Source organism: Pagrus pagrus (assembly GCF_965226575.1).
Source record: "Pagrus pagrus genome assembly, chromosome: 17".
NCBI lineage: Eukaryota > Metazoa > Chordata > Actinopteri > Spariformes > Sparidae > Pagrus > Pagrus pagrus.
The window spans coordinates 24,671,428-24,686,290 of record NC_140201.1 but is presented as its reverse complement, the minus strand read 5'-3'; the positions used below and the strand labels follow the sequence as shown (position 1 = coordinate 24,686,290).

The window sequence follows — 14,863 nt, the reverse complement described above, 5'->3', positions numbered from 1 at the left end:
CTGATTACTCTAATTCAATTCACCTGATAACCTGGGCATGCATGAAGGTTAGCTTTACTCACCTTCCAGCCTTACTGTGAGCTGGCTTCTGATGGTCCTGTAGTCTTAGATATCTGGTCAAACATTACTGAAGAATCCATGTAGCTGCTTATGGGACAGCTACATGCAAGTTGTGTGATGTGGAACCAAGGTAAGTTAGCAAATACAGTATCTGAGTCAGCCTAATGAAAAACAGTCTCTTATTTCTTGACACGATTTACATCTTTTGCTTACACAGCCTGTAGCCGGTCCCCTGGTGGGATGACCAGCCACAAAGCAGTGACATCAAAGGTGTGTCTAGCTTCTTTTAATAACTGAAATAACATTCAGGAGGTGAAGAACGTGTTTGTTTAGCTGTAATGGATTCCCTCACCCTGGTCTCTCCACAGAGGGCAGCTCTCCAGATTTTGCCCTGCACTGTGTCTCAGCTGCTGTCTGCTCCTGAGGTCAGCAGTGACACCTTTGCAATTTGTGACTGGGAACTGAACCAGGTATGAGAAGCAGTTCTACACGAGTGTGTGTCACTATTTAGTTATGCACTGGGCTGATGTATGGACTCATGAGTCGTGAATCTGGTGATAATGGACATGACGACATTAAGGAAGACTTGCCAGTTGACTTTAAAGGGGCAATGACATGGCCAGAGTTATAGTTTAAAACATTTTTTAAAAATAATTAACATAAACAATGTGAAGACACAGCAGTGTTGACATCATGTCAAAAGATATTCTGTGTTGCAGAGATTTCTACTATAGTTAGCATGCTAACCAGCTAGCCCCAATCTGTCCTAATCCACAATAGCTCTTTGTACTGCAGGAGGAGGCAGTCTGACAGCTCCCATAGTTTAGGATGGGAGATGTATGCATGTTGTGAGTTCACTAGGAAACCTTTTAGTGTAATAAATAAAAAAACAGTACAACCATACAGCTGAATTCAGGTTTCTCTCTTACCTAACTGAGAGGAGCCGAATTGCTTCATTAACTCATCGTAAAACACACCTCACTCAAACTTGACATAAACAAAATAAATAAAACAGTAATGGAGTCTCCTAAGGGCCATGGTGAGGGCAGGGCGGTCGGCCTGTAGGCTCTACCTAACGAGCCCAGAGACACAGTGAAGAGTGGCTCCAGAGGATGAGTGACTCTGGAGCAGCGGGGGGCTGTGGGAGAGACCGAAGAGTCGATGCGTTTGATCTATAAGAACATGGCTCAGAAGGAACTGAAGGAAAAAAAGTATTGCGAGGGAACGAAAAACATTTTGTGAGGAGACAAAAACGTAGTCCCTCAGGGGGCTCTGTAGAAAATCGAACTCTTCACACTGTTTTTGCCTGCTGCTGATGCCTGACTCTCTCCTCTCCTGCTTCATGCCTCTCCTGTCCCTGCCTTCCATGTCTAGTTGTTCCCAAAGTCAGTCCAGGTTGGATGGTGACTCCCATAGATTTATATAGAAGACCTTGATACCAGATGCAAAGATTGCACCCATATAAAACCAATGAGAATTACTCGCCTAGCACAAAACACTACCAAGACAGTGTTCGGTGTTTACTTCCTGGTTATGCGGGTTAGCTAACCCTAACCCTAGGCACAGCAGTGCTGAGCTAAATGCTAACATCAGCATGCTAACATCAATGTTTAGCAGCTATGTTTGCCATGTTCATCATCTTAGTTTAGCATGTTAGCATGCTTACATTTGCTAATCAGCACTACACATACTGTAGAGTACAGCTGTGGCTGATGGAAAATGTCATTAGTTTAGAAGGTACTGGTCATAAACCATATTTTTGGAGTTGCAACCATCAACTAAATATCAAAATGTGCTTCTTTTGGAAGATGTCTAGTCATTTCACTGAATAAATGAAAACTATGACCTGCTGTTGGTGTCTGGATCACCAGTCATTGTTTGAACGGGACCTTGAATAGCTGTGGTTGACTGGCCTAAGACAATCCATCCAATAATTAAGATATTTCAATCAGGACCTAAGTGGTGGGCTGACATTGCTATGTATTCCTAAAATGATGTTTTGTTTTGTTTTCAACTATTCATCTTCCTGTCATTGGCTATATTTTAAGTCAATCTGATAGCAAACAATCATGTTGTTAAGCAGGTTATGAACGCCACACCCTTAAACTTAATTTCTAAGACAATATGGATGTGGTCCTTTTCAAGTGCACAGGAAAATGCATCCACAATTATTTCCATGACAAATCGGCAAATTCTATTTGCTACCATTTGATATGATGGAAAGCCCGAAGCACCTATTCAGTTGATCTTGAGGTGAGATTGTTTTCTCAACTGCTGTTTCCATCGTCAGGACTGAACTTAAATAATTAATTGTTTAGGAATTGATGCACAAAATGTAGGACTTCATATCCAAGACTTAAGACAAAACAATGGCTTTGACAGGTCTCTAAAAGTGTATAAAGTGAATGTGAAATAATGTCCAAATTATGAAATTTTTAGTTTTTGTGATGTATTTCTATTGTCAAGTTTATGAAGTTGTGGCTGCACCCAAAAAAATCCTCAAAATGAATGGCTTGGAAAAAGCCTGCGGTGTTGAAAATGATGTCATTCAAATCTCCATCCAATAACCTGTTTAATGTTGCCTGGTCTGCTTCCAGGAGCACATGCAATGTTTTTTAAATTGCCAAATTCTTCAGTGGAACTTGGTCTGAGGCTCACTTATTGCGTTGAGTTTTATGTCCCGCTGCAGGTGTCTGTCGTGGGCATCATCAGAGGATTTGCTTCCTTCGTGACAAACATCCAGTACTCTGTGGATGACATGACCGGTCCAGCTTTAAACGTGAAGCAGTGGGTTTCTGAGGCCAGTATTACCAACAGGCTCTGTCCAGAATTACAGCCGGAAAATAAATTCACTGCATGGTAAATAATCAGCTTAAAATGTGTTTGTCACAGGACTGTGTTCCCATGATGTTTACTTCACCTGGAACGTATGTGAAGGTTATTGGAAGTCTACGCAACTTCAGTGTAAGTATAGTTGAGAGTTTGTAGCCGTGAGAGGGATGTGAGCACTGAAGAGCTCTTGATTTTGTGACGTTATGAAACTCATTCCTTCTAATATTGCATAGGGTCAAAGGTCATTGCTGGCAATGACTATCCGTTGTATCAAGGACCCTAATGAGATCACATCCCACATGTTGGAAGTGGTACAAGCCCATAAGCAGTTTTTTGGAAAGGTAGGTTTTGACCAGTAACAGTGACTCAGATCTTTATAAAGAATCTTGAGTATTGAAGATGCTAACATTCTCACTTGAAATGCAGAATTCAACATCATCGTGTCAATCACCTACTATAGTCAGTATTGAGTAAATGACGTGTTAATGTGGTTATTCAGGTATTTGATGTGAATATGAATACCACTGCTGCCTCGCTGTCTGGAAGAGACCTCAGTCAGAGTGGAAGAGGACATCTTGATGGCACCTTACCAAATGGTTTGTCCACCATCCAAGGCCAGGTTAGTGGGTTTAAAGGTTAAGAGGCCTCATTAATAAATGTTGCGTATGCACAAAAGAAGGCGTACACTGCTTGGGATTCATAAACAACTTGATGGGAGAAGTGCAGTCCTCCATGAAAACTCTGACCCCACATAAACTGGAGAAATGGGAAACTGTGAGTCCGATGGCAGAAGGATATAACAGCAGAAACAGTTTGAATTTGATAACTTTGTGTAAAATATATTGAAAAATTACCTCTAACCTATTAAATGTGAGGAGTTTATTTGCAAAACAAATCCGATCTGGTCCATCCATCCTGAAAATGAATAAACAAACTGTTTGACACTCCCTGGTTACATACACGCAACCAAAAACAAAAACAAAAACAGGGTTTTGGATAATAAATGCAAACTAAGATATATTTTGAGCCTTAAAATGTTCTTTAATAATTAATCAATACCTTCATGTTATGTAATTTATTCTCATAAATATTAATGTACGAATAGGAGAAGTTTAGTTTCAACTGATGTTGTATTGGCGGGGCAGATACAAATTCATTGTTTCATTTATTTTTATCACCTGTTGTTGCACAGAACTGTTGGTAAGATGATGGTCAATTCACTGTCCGTTACAATCAGGGTCATTTTACTTTCTTTCAGTGTACAGCTTAAGCTGCATAGAACAAGTCTTACTTCTTTAACTTTAACCCACTGACCAGGTGTGGTGGTGATATTGGGGCTGGACGCATTCAGCTTGTGTATGCAGCAACTAAAAATAGTAGAAACTGTCCTTCTGTTTGTGTAAATAAATTATTAACTCATTCAAAACAAGGGACTACTAATGACCCTACCTGAGTCATGGTGCGTCTTTCACAACTGTGTCCCGCTCTGTCCCTACTCCACTCTGGAGGGATTCTCTGCTGAATCCTGACAGTTTCTTGTCAAGCGGGGTGAGCTGTGTCTGACTTGGCTGTGCGCTTTTGGCATTCACTTTTAAGTTGGACCACTCCTTTTTTAAATGCATTTCTGAGCCAGCAGCATCTGTCACATGTTGCGTCTCAGTAATTTTTTTGCATTTGTAGTTTCCACGCTGTTTCCACCAAACATCTTTTTTCTTGTCTCAGTCCCCACAGCAAGACCTTTGATTTAACACAGTGTAAAATGTTCTTTTTACCCTTTCCCTTTTTCATCTTCATGCCATCAGTGTGAATGAATATTAATTAGGGGTGTGTCACTGAGTATTTACAGGCAACTATAGGTGTTACATGAAGATCGCAAAAGGTGCGCCACATTTTGATTTGATGTAATTTATAAAGGGAAACCAGTGTAGGTTGTGCGTGCACAATGATATTAATCATAATATTTTTTGTCTGTAAGCACTTTGTGTTTCGTCCGTATGCCACCTTTTGATATGAATCCTATGCACAGTTTTATTATTGATGCCTCAGGTCACCCAAATTCATATTTTGCAGTAGTGCACTTCATCCGAGAGGTATTTGCTGAGATTTTGAGCATATTGCTGCCACCATGACCCAACAAATCTAAACAAACAGGCGTGGACGTTGTAGATCCCTTTAGTGGTCGACCATGATGGCTGTTCCAGGTGGTTTCTTTTTGTGTTTACTTTCAGTTGGACTCAGAGACCATCGTTCAAAGTTATTAATGTAAAAGTCATATTAATTTAGAAGGCTGTATTTTGCAGCTTACTTGATATTAGTTATTTTGCTCAAGTTCTTGTTTTCCAGAAATTCTACAACAGAGCTGGAGAGTGAAAAGTTAGCATGATCCATAAGCCATTAAGAAAATACACCAAGTTTAAAGAAACCAGAATTTCCGTTTTTAATGAGGTCTGTGTGCCATGATATCACGAGATTTAAGAAGTTGATTTTTTAAAATAATTTGTGGGATCATTTGTGTTTATTCACATTACTTTCATGAGTGTTTATTCACCCCAAACAGCCAGATTACTTTACTGTGCGTAAGCCATCAACTAGCAAGCAACAGCACACAACCAGGGTGTGTGTTTGTGTTTTTGAAATTACTTTAACATTACGTTCCTAAAGTAAAGTACGTTTCCCCTCCAGCTCCAGTCAGCAGTCAACATTACAGTACATAATCACAGGACAGTGGAGGTCACCTCCTTGGATCACTGCTGCAGTTAGGTTAATAAAGTGAAGATAGTGAAGATAAAAACACTTAAAAAAGTAAGTAAAGTAAAAGCTCTCCTGTCGGTAAATGGCTCCGGATCAGAGCAGAATCCAATATGACTCCAGGTGTTTATTCCTTCCGCACAACACTCGGCAAACCTCTTTTGTTCAGATAGAGAGATCCCTAGTGGCAGAAATTACATAACGTGCATTTATTATTATTTAGATCATGGTGGCAGCGCATGACAAAAAAATAGCTGTTCAGTTAGTAACTACAGTGAGTGAAAGGTGCTATTCGTTGGAAAAGTTGATTTTTGAGTCTCATTCCCAACTCGTCCAAAATGGATGCTTTGGGATTGTAGTCGACACCCATCACAGAGAGTTGGGAAATTGAGGGTCATTATTTGACCAGTTGGGAATAAGACTCAAAAATGGTCCTTTACCAAATTATATTTGACATTTTCATTAAGTTCATAATACCATTATTTACAAATTAACCCAATATTAAACATTGCTACACAGAATTGTAAATCCATTTATAAGACTCAACAGCAGTGTATTTCCAGGAACTGAGCTCAATGTGGAAAGTGTTCTACTATAGGAAATAATTCATGATGAAGGCAGTCCACAGAGTTAATCCTAACTTACTGTGGTGTCTCTGGAACGGCTGACTGCTGTTGAAGAAAGTGGAAAAATGCAACCTCTGATTTAGTAAAATGTCATGTGACAGCACCACAGGGTTGTAAAGTCATTTGTTTACTGCTGTTAAAGGTGTTGCATGTAATCAGGAGGTTTTCTGTCCGTGACAATGGCATCAGTCTACATGACCTGAAGACACAGCTCAGCTACCTCAGCATGGGAGACATCAGGTGCCTCTTGACCTCATCATCAAACCTCTTAAATTAAATTGAATATTAAAGACCCTGGCCATACTTCTTTTTAACATATGCTGTGTGATGAATATCCATATTGGTTCCATCATTCCACACACTGCACACTTGTCTTTTTTGTCTCTTTATTGTACAGAACTTCCTTGGTGTTGCTGGTAAATGAAGGTCACATATTCTCTCCCCTTGATGAGCATCATTTCAAGGCGGCAGAACAGTAGCAGGCTGCCTGGAGGCCAGTGAAACATCAAGACGTCAAAGCTGATCAGGATGTATACACTCCCCACATTTTCTGGGTCACATAAATCTTTATTGTTTTGGTTAAATTTAGTTATTTATTTACGATGATGTACGGTAGCTAATTTCTTTGTCAGTCTTGGTTTAAAGATGTTGAAACGGTTACAGGAGTTATAGTGCATCATGTCCTGTAACAAATTACTGCACTGAAGTATTGCTGAAGCTTCTTAAATGTATACGTACATTGTTACTTTATTTCTACTTTATTTGTGCTCTGAATTTGTGAGTTCCCTGCAAATGATGTCATGATTGCTGAATATAAAAAAATAAGTTTAAAATGTGTCTTCAGCCTTTTTTTTTTTTTTTTTTTTTAAAAAAAAAAAACCCTTTTCATTTAGAAATACATGTAGTCCTCACTCACCCTGAAAAACCCTGACAGTAGGGTTGTCAAAAATATCGTTTTACTGATTCCTATTGATTCTGAATATTTGAAATGCATTCAACAACTCATTTTCCGCAGTATCAGTATATCAGTACCAGCTGTGCTTTGTCCTCTTCTTATCACTTGTCACATTCGGTCCAGTTAGCTCATTAAAGGTGTCAAGCGCAGAGCCTCCACCACTGCTTTTGGTTGACAAAGTTAACGGCAGGAGTGCTGTTTGGACATACAGAGGCAAAGGCAAAGGATACAAGCATGCCCAAGTGCTAGTGATGCTAAAGACCAGTGCTACCGACATGTGGGAGCACAACAAATTTAGCAAAACACCTTGAGGACAAAGGTATTGTATTGTTATATTCCAGTATTGTGACACCACTTATTTATTGTCTAACCATGTCTAATGTAAACTGCAGTAGCTTGTGCACGTAATGTTCTCTTGGGAAAAAAGTGTATTATGTCACTTTGAGAGTAAGAACTGTTACATGTCAAATACAGTAATTTCGTAACAAAGAGCAACAAAATCCCATCACGAAAAGCTGTTTCTTAATCATTTTTGGTTCTCCTTCATCTCAACTTAGGCCCCACCCTAATACGCCCCTTCGGCTTAGCCCTGCCCCTCTGCTCTGCGCCTTCTTGGCTAAGGGTAGGGTTTGTGATAGAGGGGTAGGGTGAAGAGCTACATGGCCCTCCAAACAAAGCTTTTCAGAGGCTCACGTCAAAACACAGGCTACGGGAACCTTGTTGTTATAATGTGTTATAGTCCTATCTTTACAATAAGCATGAAACAATTATAACTAGTTTGCTGATGTCTCTGTAACTAACTTGCTAGCTAGCTAGCATTACATTGTAATAGCTGATTGACTGATGACAGTCCAGGCATTTTGTCCTATTTAAATATTGCCTCCCCGCCCTCTGTTGACAGCATATGACTCCCCTGGCAGGGTAGGAGCAGGGAATGCTAATGTTAGCCTTTAAAGCACCGCTACTGGTCAGGTAATGAAGCCATGTTCTTTTATAGTTGGTGATTGATAACATGAGGTTGTGAATGAATTGCGAGCGTCCGTGCTCTTCTATTTCCATCCTAAATGCCATTGTGATAATACCAAGAATGCTACAGTAACACAAGAGATGACGCATGAGGGTCCTGACAGGATATCCACTACCCCTTGTTACTTTGTTCTTGGGCACAAGGGGGACTCGCAAATGAACGGTGGGGGTAAAAAATGTATATGGGATTGATCCTTACTGTCGCAGGAGTGGTGTTTCAATTGATAAGTCACACACAGACAGTCAGTGGTTTCTAGAGTGTGTTTATGTGCAGTTTTCCTAATAATTGCTCATTTTCTGAATATGTTGTGGATGAGCTGTACACAGAATTGGGCACATGCGAGTCGTAGAATCCCAACAGCAGCCCATCATGTCCTTTATGCCAGGTTTAAAATGATAAAACTTAAAGATTCTTGTAGCTGGTCTAATTTATTTGTGGACTAATGTGATTACTGGATGTCTAGAAAAAGCTTTACTTTCATTGTAGACATGGTACACCTTCTTTAATAATGATCTCGGTGAACCATACAGGTAGCTATGGATCATTCTTCATTTCATTCCTGTCATAGATGACAAAGGGGCTGCAATCACAGTCAGAACACTGAAACTTATCGATCTGTCCAGAGGGAATTCTATCATACGTGACATGCTTTTTGCTGCCTGTTTCTAAAATATGCTGATCTACAATTGTCCAACAGTCCACAATTGACCAATAGCCATGGCTGGAGACATTATGTTTTTGGGTTGTCCGTGTGTCTCAGAAATGCCTTGAGGGAATTTCTTCAAATTTGGCACCAATGCTAGCTGAACAAACTTATCATATTTTGGTGGTCACAGAATACATTTTTGGCCATAATCTATTAATTCTTATGATAATTATGACAAAAATTCACTCCAATGGCAAATACGATAAAATGATGAAACGATGACATTTTATATCCAAATGGTTAAAGGTCGACTTCGCTCAGACATCCTTATGTTCCTTAATGTCCTAACTCAGGAACAGAAGGGAGACTGTGACCATCCTCTGTATGAATAGCCACCAAGTGAAGACAGTATGTTGTGAACTGGAAATTATTCACTAGAATCATACATGTTAATATGGTTTTTCCTTTTTTTTCTTTTGGCCAAGAACTACTCACTACATTTTTAAAGTCTTGACTTTATGTATGATTATATATACAAGTCTGGACAGACATGAATGTAAACAACAAGCAACTTGACTGGTGCACACAGGCAGTAAATCTAGTTCTATATTAATTTCAGTGAGGGAAACAAAGCTGCTTTATGGCCTGAGGACAACTAACTCCACACCAAGCGCTCCCACTTGCAGCAGTGTGTTTATGGGTGTGGCTCTTTGTGTGAGAAATGATTCACAAGAACAAAATTATGCAAGTGTAACCATTGCATACCATTGCAGCAGGTCTGGCTGCCTGTGCTGAACTAGTCTGGGCAGATCCCGGGAACACTATGAGGGAATGATGATGACGTTCTCAGTCATGGTTATTTTAAGTGCTATATCCTGGGCAACTGGACCTGTTTTAGTGAGTGAATGAGTTCCAGGAATCAAACACTAATTACGAAACCAAATGTGGGTAAACAGGAAGTGCTGTTGTTTGCTTTCATATAAAAATTCCAGTTGCATGATATTACAGTTACTGACCTTCTGCCACCTGCCACTTCATTTACTAAAAGAACCTCAAATAACAGCTGTAACAACATACACAGAAGCCAGCATTTGTTAGTGTATCTCTTTTTGACAATACATTATCTGAACTAATGGCAGATTCAATGTTTGTTCCATCTGTTTTTGGACCACAAGCATTATTAAGGCATCATGTGCTTCTACCCCAGTGCTTGTCAGATGATCTAACAGCACCTCAAGCCTAATTATTTACAGTTAAATCTTAAAGGGCTATGTGAAAAGACTTTTTTTCCGGAGTTTTCTGAAACATGCGGTCAAAGATTATTTTTAAGCCACTTTAAGCAGTCATTGTGTGAAAGTATGGCATTTTTAAAATCTTCACACAAACCTTGAATTACTTTATGTTTATACCACTAAGTCCAACACCATGAATGCTTTCGAGGAGAGACTGTCAAATTTTTTTTAGTGCTATCCCCATTTGTACGATTCTTCGTGTAGAGACATCAAAGATACAAAGATAATCCTTGGAGAGGGGTCAAGAAAGTAATGTGGTGCAGCCAGTACTGTATGTGGCTTTGAGTTTGACCATTCGGAATGGGATATCAACACTTCTTTCGATATGAAAGGAAGACTTGAATGGCAAACTAGTTCTTTTGAAGCACACACTGAGCCCTGCCGTGATGCATATCAATATTCAAAGTATCATAAAGAAGATAGACTGTATCAGTATCTATGTAAAAGATAACAATCCTGTCATTTTAGTAATCTATGACACATGGTTAAATTAATCCATCACAGATAATGATGTTAACTTTAATGGTTATAATATATATGATGTGAAGGATGGTGGTGTTGCGACTGATTAATTAATCTGGAGATAATCCTCCTTCTTCATTTTCCATTTACTTTCTTTAGAGCACCAGATCTACTGACAGAAGCAATATCAAGGTATCTGTGTCAGCTCGTGTTGCTAGCACTCAAATTAGATCTCAGCCATGCCACTTCCCTCTTTGTTGTTGTCATTTATCGCCCTCCGTCTGCTACAACAGAGGCTACCACCAATATTTTTAATAATTCAGATTCTTTTATGTCCTCAGAAATAGTTATTCTGGGTGATCTAAACCTAAACTGGCTGTCAGGAGTCAGATTGCCTTAAACATTTTTTGCTCAGATTTAGGCCTTTAGGCTTATTTCCAGACCTACAGATATAAACCTTAAGGTTCTCTCAAAGTCAGCACTAATTGATGTTATCTTAACAAATAAAGCACACAAATACTTAGATAGTGGTATACTCCTGCTAGATATAAGTGATCACTGCCCAATTATATGTTCTAGAGATACCCACTTACCTAAATCCATGTCCTGTATAATGTTCTTATAACTTTTTATACTATAATTACAAGATCTGGAAGCTACTTTAAATCAGTTTATGAGTGAATAAACATGCACCTTTTAAAAAATTCAGCCCCTGGTTTACCTGTGACCTATCTAACCTACTTCACTTAAGGAACAGAGCTTGGCCCTATCTAGACATACTGGGACCCGTCTCACTGGCTTGCTTTCAGACAATTAAGGAATCAGTGTACATCCTCAATAAGAAAAGCAAAATTAACTTTACGTATCTGATCTCTAAGACAAGATCTAATCCAGGTAGATTTTGAAAATCAGTATATTCTACTAAGAGCAAGAATACAAATTCATGACCCACTCACATTACTTACAACAACTCTGTTTTATCCAGGCAAAGTGAAATGTGTTAAACTTTTAATGAGTATTGCTGCAGTTGGCCACCTTTTTGAAGACGTATGCTCAGGGTATGATAACCAAATGATGCAATAAAAGCTAAGACCTTCAAACCTTACCTCTTTCCCTGAGTTCACCATCCTTTTTCTTCTTCCTCAGTTGCTGAAGCTCCTAAAGCAATCAATACCAAAAAAGCAACAGAAGATAACTTTGATTAACTCTATCTGCTCCCTTTATCACTGACTGCTTAACTAATATTTTCAACCTAAGTATTTATATCAGTATAATCCCAAAAGTCTGGAAAGCAGCTCATTTCATTCCTCATCAGAAAGGTGGAGATACTCTTAGTCTGTCATAATAAATTATCAGCCAATTTCTAAACTGCCCTGCCCCTCAAAGATCCTTGAATACTTAGTCAATACCCAGCTCAAATGTTATTTAACCAGATACTCTATTCTGTTCTATTCCCTATCAATCGGGATTTAGAACACAACGTAGCACAATCTCTGCTGCCACCTTTGTCTTAAATTATATTGCATTCAGTGTAGATAATATGATGCATTGTGCAACTCTCTTTACTGTCGATCACTTAATACTTCTTGAGTATTAGACATTGGCATGAACTCGTTGAGTTACATGTTAAGATGGTAAGTTTAGTAACCATCTTTCAGACAATCAGCGATGTATAAAAGTGGGCGATGTAACATCTGGGTTTCTTACAGTAACTAAGGGCATCTCTCAAGGTTCCATATTAAGTGATTTACATTTTTATGCAGATGATACAATTTTATACAGTTCGGCAAACACTCATTGATCAGCCATTGATTATCTGCAACTCTCATTTAACACCCTACAATATGCACTTCTTAAATACAGACCACACCAAGTTCATGTTTTTTCTCCAGAGTCAAGGAAATCAAGGGTAGTCTTCAAATCTGTCCATATGGCACCCATCATTGTACTAGAAGGTACAATACACAACAGATACAATACAGAAGGTACTTCTCTGTCAGACAAGATCAGCACCTTTATTTATTCATCTACAAGGGATTGCTTCAAAAATTGCCACCTTAACTATTGTCACTCCTGTACCAAAGACATTACACTCATAACACCTGTTGTTATGAATTGCTTATACTTTATCTTCTGCAGGAAACACTAATCTTGAAAAGACAGCTTTCAGACATTTTGCCCCATTTTTTTGGAATAATTTACAGAGCAAACTGACACTTGATGCTCTGATATGTTAAGATGTCTAAATTAATACTAATTCAGATTCAGATTTATGAAAATTTCCATTCCATTTTTAATTATTCATTCAACATTTCTGTCACTTTTTATGTGTACAAAGCCTGCCTGTTCAGAACAGGCTGATTGCTTGGCCTCTGGAATTGCTGCTTGCAGCAATACCACCGACTTGCACACCTTGAGAACCCCGGCTGTTCACACCCACTGTATTAGACATAGGCAAGCATCTGTCCCCCCTTTAAAACCTTATGAACAACATAAGAATATACACTGCATACATGAAAAGCAAAATGTACAATCATTTTATGTATTAAAAAGGTCAAAATACAATCATCAGTAGGGGTGGGAATCACAGGGTACCTCATGATATGATTCGATACGCGACACATAGCCCATGATACCGATAATATCACAATACAGTGATTCTGCAATAATCAATATATTGCAAGAAGCAGAAGACAAAATGGCCATAATAATTGCAGGCTTTCTCTATTTATTCACTGCAGGTCAGTTTCACAGAATTCGACACAAACTAAGATGAAACACTGAACAAAAAGTACATAAAGTCTTAGCATAGTGCCTCTTTAGTCAATGTCCACATGTGCCGTCACATAAACTGGTAAAGGTCCAAACTGTTATAAAACAGCACAGTTCTGCAGCAGAACAAGTTTCTCAGTATGTTCAGTTTTTTATACAAATTTTAGTGCTTTGCAAGCATAACCAACTTGTGTATGTACACACAGAAAGGAAGCTTTGGAGATCAGGGTGGATGGCGTTACAAGTGGCTTTGCATGTTCGTGGTGTTACCCATGTACTTTACTTTTACCACACAGTTCTTGCGTATCGTGTAGTCGTTATCGAATCGGTTTGTCCCGTCAATGTTGTAAAAGCCGAAGTTGGTCCAGACCTTGGACTTAAATGTGGCTGGGGCCTTATTTTAAAAAAATTAAATATTTATATTTGGTGCTAGCATATCGATGCTCGTATTGCACAAGGAAGGACGATGATATATTGCCATATCGATATTTTGTCCCACCCCTACTCACATCTGTATATGCTAAATTGTAAATTAAATTTAGCTGAAGCCTTGTTAGGTATAACCAGCAGTGCTGAGAGAGAGTGTTAATCCTTACTAATTCATCAGCCAACGAAACAAAACTGTCAGAAATATTCCTATGCTTTCAGAATTCCAGATGTATATGTTAATAAGATGTGAATCAATGTGGGATTACAAATGAACACTTCTTAGCTTTTGTTTCCAGTGAAGGAAAACCTCCGCCGGGACTTCACCTGGATTTGATGAAAGGAGACAGGCCAGTGGAGGTGAGCTTAATTATCTCCTGTTCATCAGACTGTGCTAAGACCTCACTGACCTCAGCCATGAACTGAGCAGCCTGACCTCAGAGGCAGGACATGTGCTGGGTGCATTCTAGGGCATCAAGGGTGTCAGTCAGAAATACTGAATTTATGTTTTTTATGTGAAACAATGATCAAAGTAGCAGTCCCTCTCATAACAACTGAACCCAGAGTAATACCTGCAAATCCTATTTTTTCTATCAGTGATTTAGCAACATGTGTTGGACATTGGTACTGTATCTTTTCTGTTTAAGACCATACACAATTAAGTTGGGATTAACAAATAGTTTCACTCACAGCAATACAATGCTATAATTGGTGCTAAACCAGTGCCACTGACACCCTGTTGGACCCTGATATTTGTCTGACTTTTATACAGATACTGTTCATCCCCTCATGTTCAACAAATTTGCCAATATAACTCATTAGGAATACTTTTGTGTGAAGAGCATTTACAACCACCATGTAAGAGAATATTGTTTGTCATTTCATTTAGGTTATTGTTCATATTGTATATGTTTTACTCAGGTCTGCCTTCCTTTATGTGTTCCATCATTATAAAGTTTAAAGGTGCGTTCATTGATTATTTTATGCCCACTTGAGGACAGTAAAACAAGCTGTAAA

The 14,863-nt window shown here is 38.8% G+C and overlaps 1 protein-coding gene across 2 annotated transcripts; it reads left to right on the top strand.

Moving 5' to 3' along the window:
• Positions 1-30: 30 nt before the first annotated feature.
• Positions 31-7,103, top strand: LOC311272515 (replication protein A 32 kDa subunit-like). Of its 2 annotated transcripts, XM_084378970.1 has the most exons (9): positions 31-190; positions 278-330; positions 429-530; positions 2,750-2,860; positions 2,953-3,024; positions 3,126-3,233; positions 3,392-3,511; positions 6,409-6,506; positions 6,664-7,103. In XM_084378970.1, exons 1-9 carry the CDS (start codon positions 151-153, stop codon positions 6,743-6,745), a joined length of 786 nt encoding a protein of 261 aa, XP_084235096.1. In that variant the 5' UTR covers positions 31-150; the 3' UTR covers positions 6,746-7,103. The 2 variants fall into 2 exon arrangements, with proteins under 2 accessions (XP_084235096.1, XP_084235097.1); XM_084378971.1 differs by lacking the exon at positions 6,409-6,506.
• The last annotated feature ends 7,760 nt before the right edge of the window (positions 7,104-14,863 follow it).

What these genes read in the sequence shown, in the direction of transcription:
- LOC311272515 (XM_084378970.1), top strand. Translation starts at nt 151, where the DNA reads ATGGGACAGCTACATGCAAGTTGTGTGATGTGGAACCAAG. An exon ending in GTGACTGGGAACTGAACCAG is followed by an intron (nt 531 to 2,749) that starts GTATGAGAAGCA and finishes GTCCCGCTGCAG; the next exon opens with GTGTCTGTCGTGGGCATCAT. An exon ending in TGTCCACCATCCAAGGCCAG is followed by an intron (nt 3,512 to 6,408) that starts GTTAGTGGGTTT and finishes CTGCTGTTAAAG; the next exon opens with GTGTTGCATGTAATCAGGAG.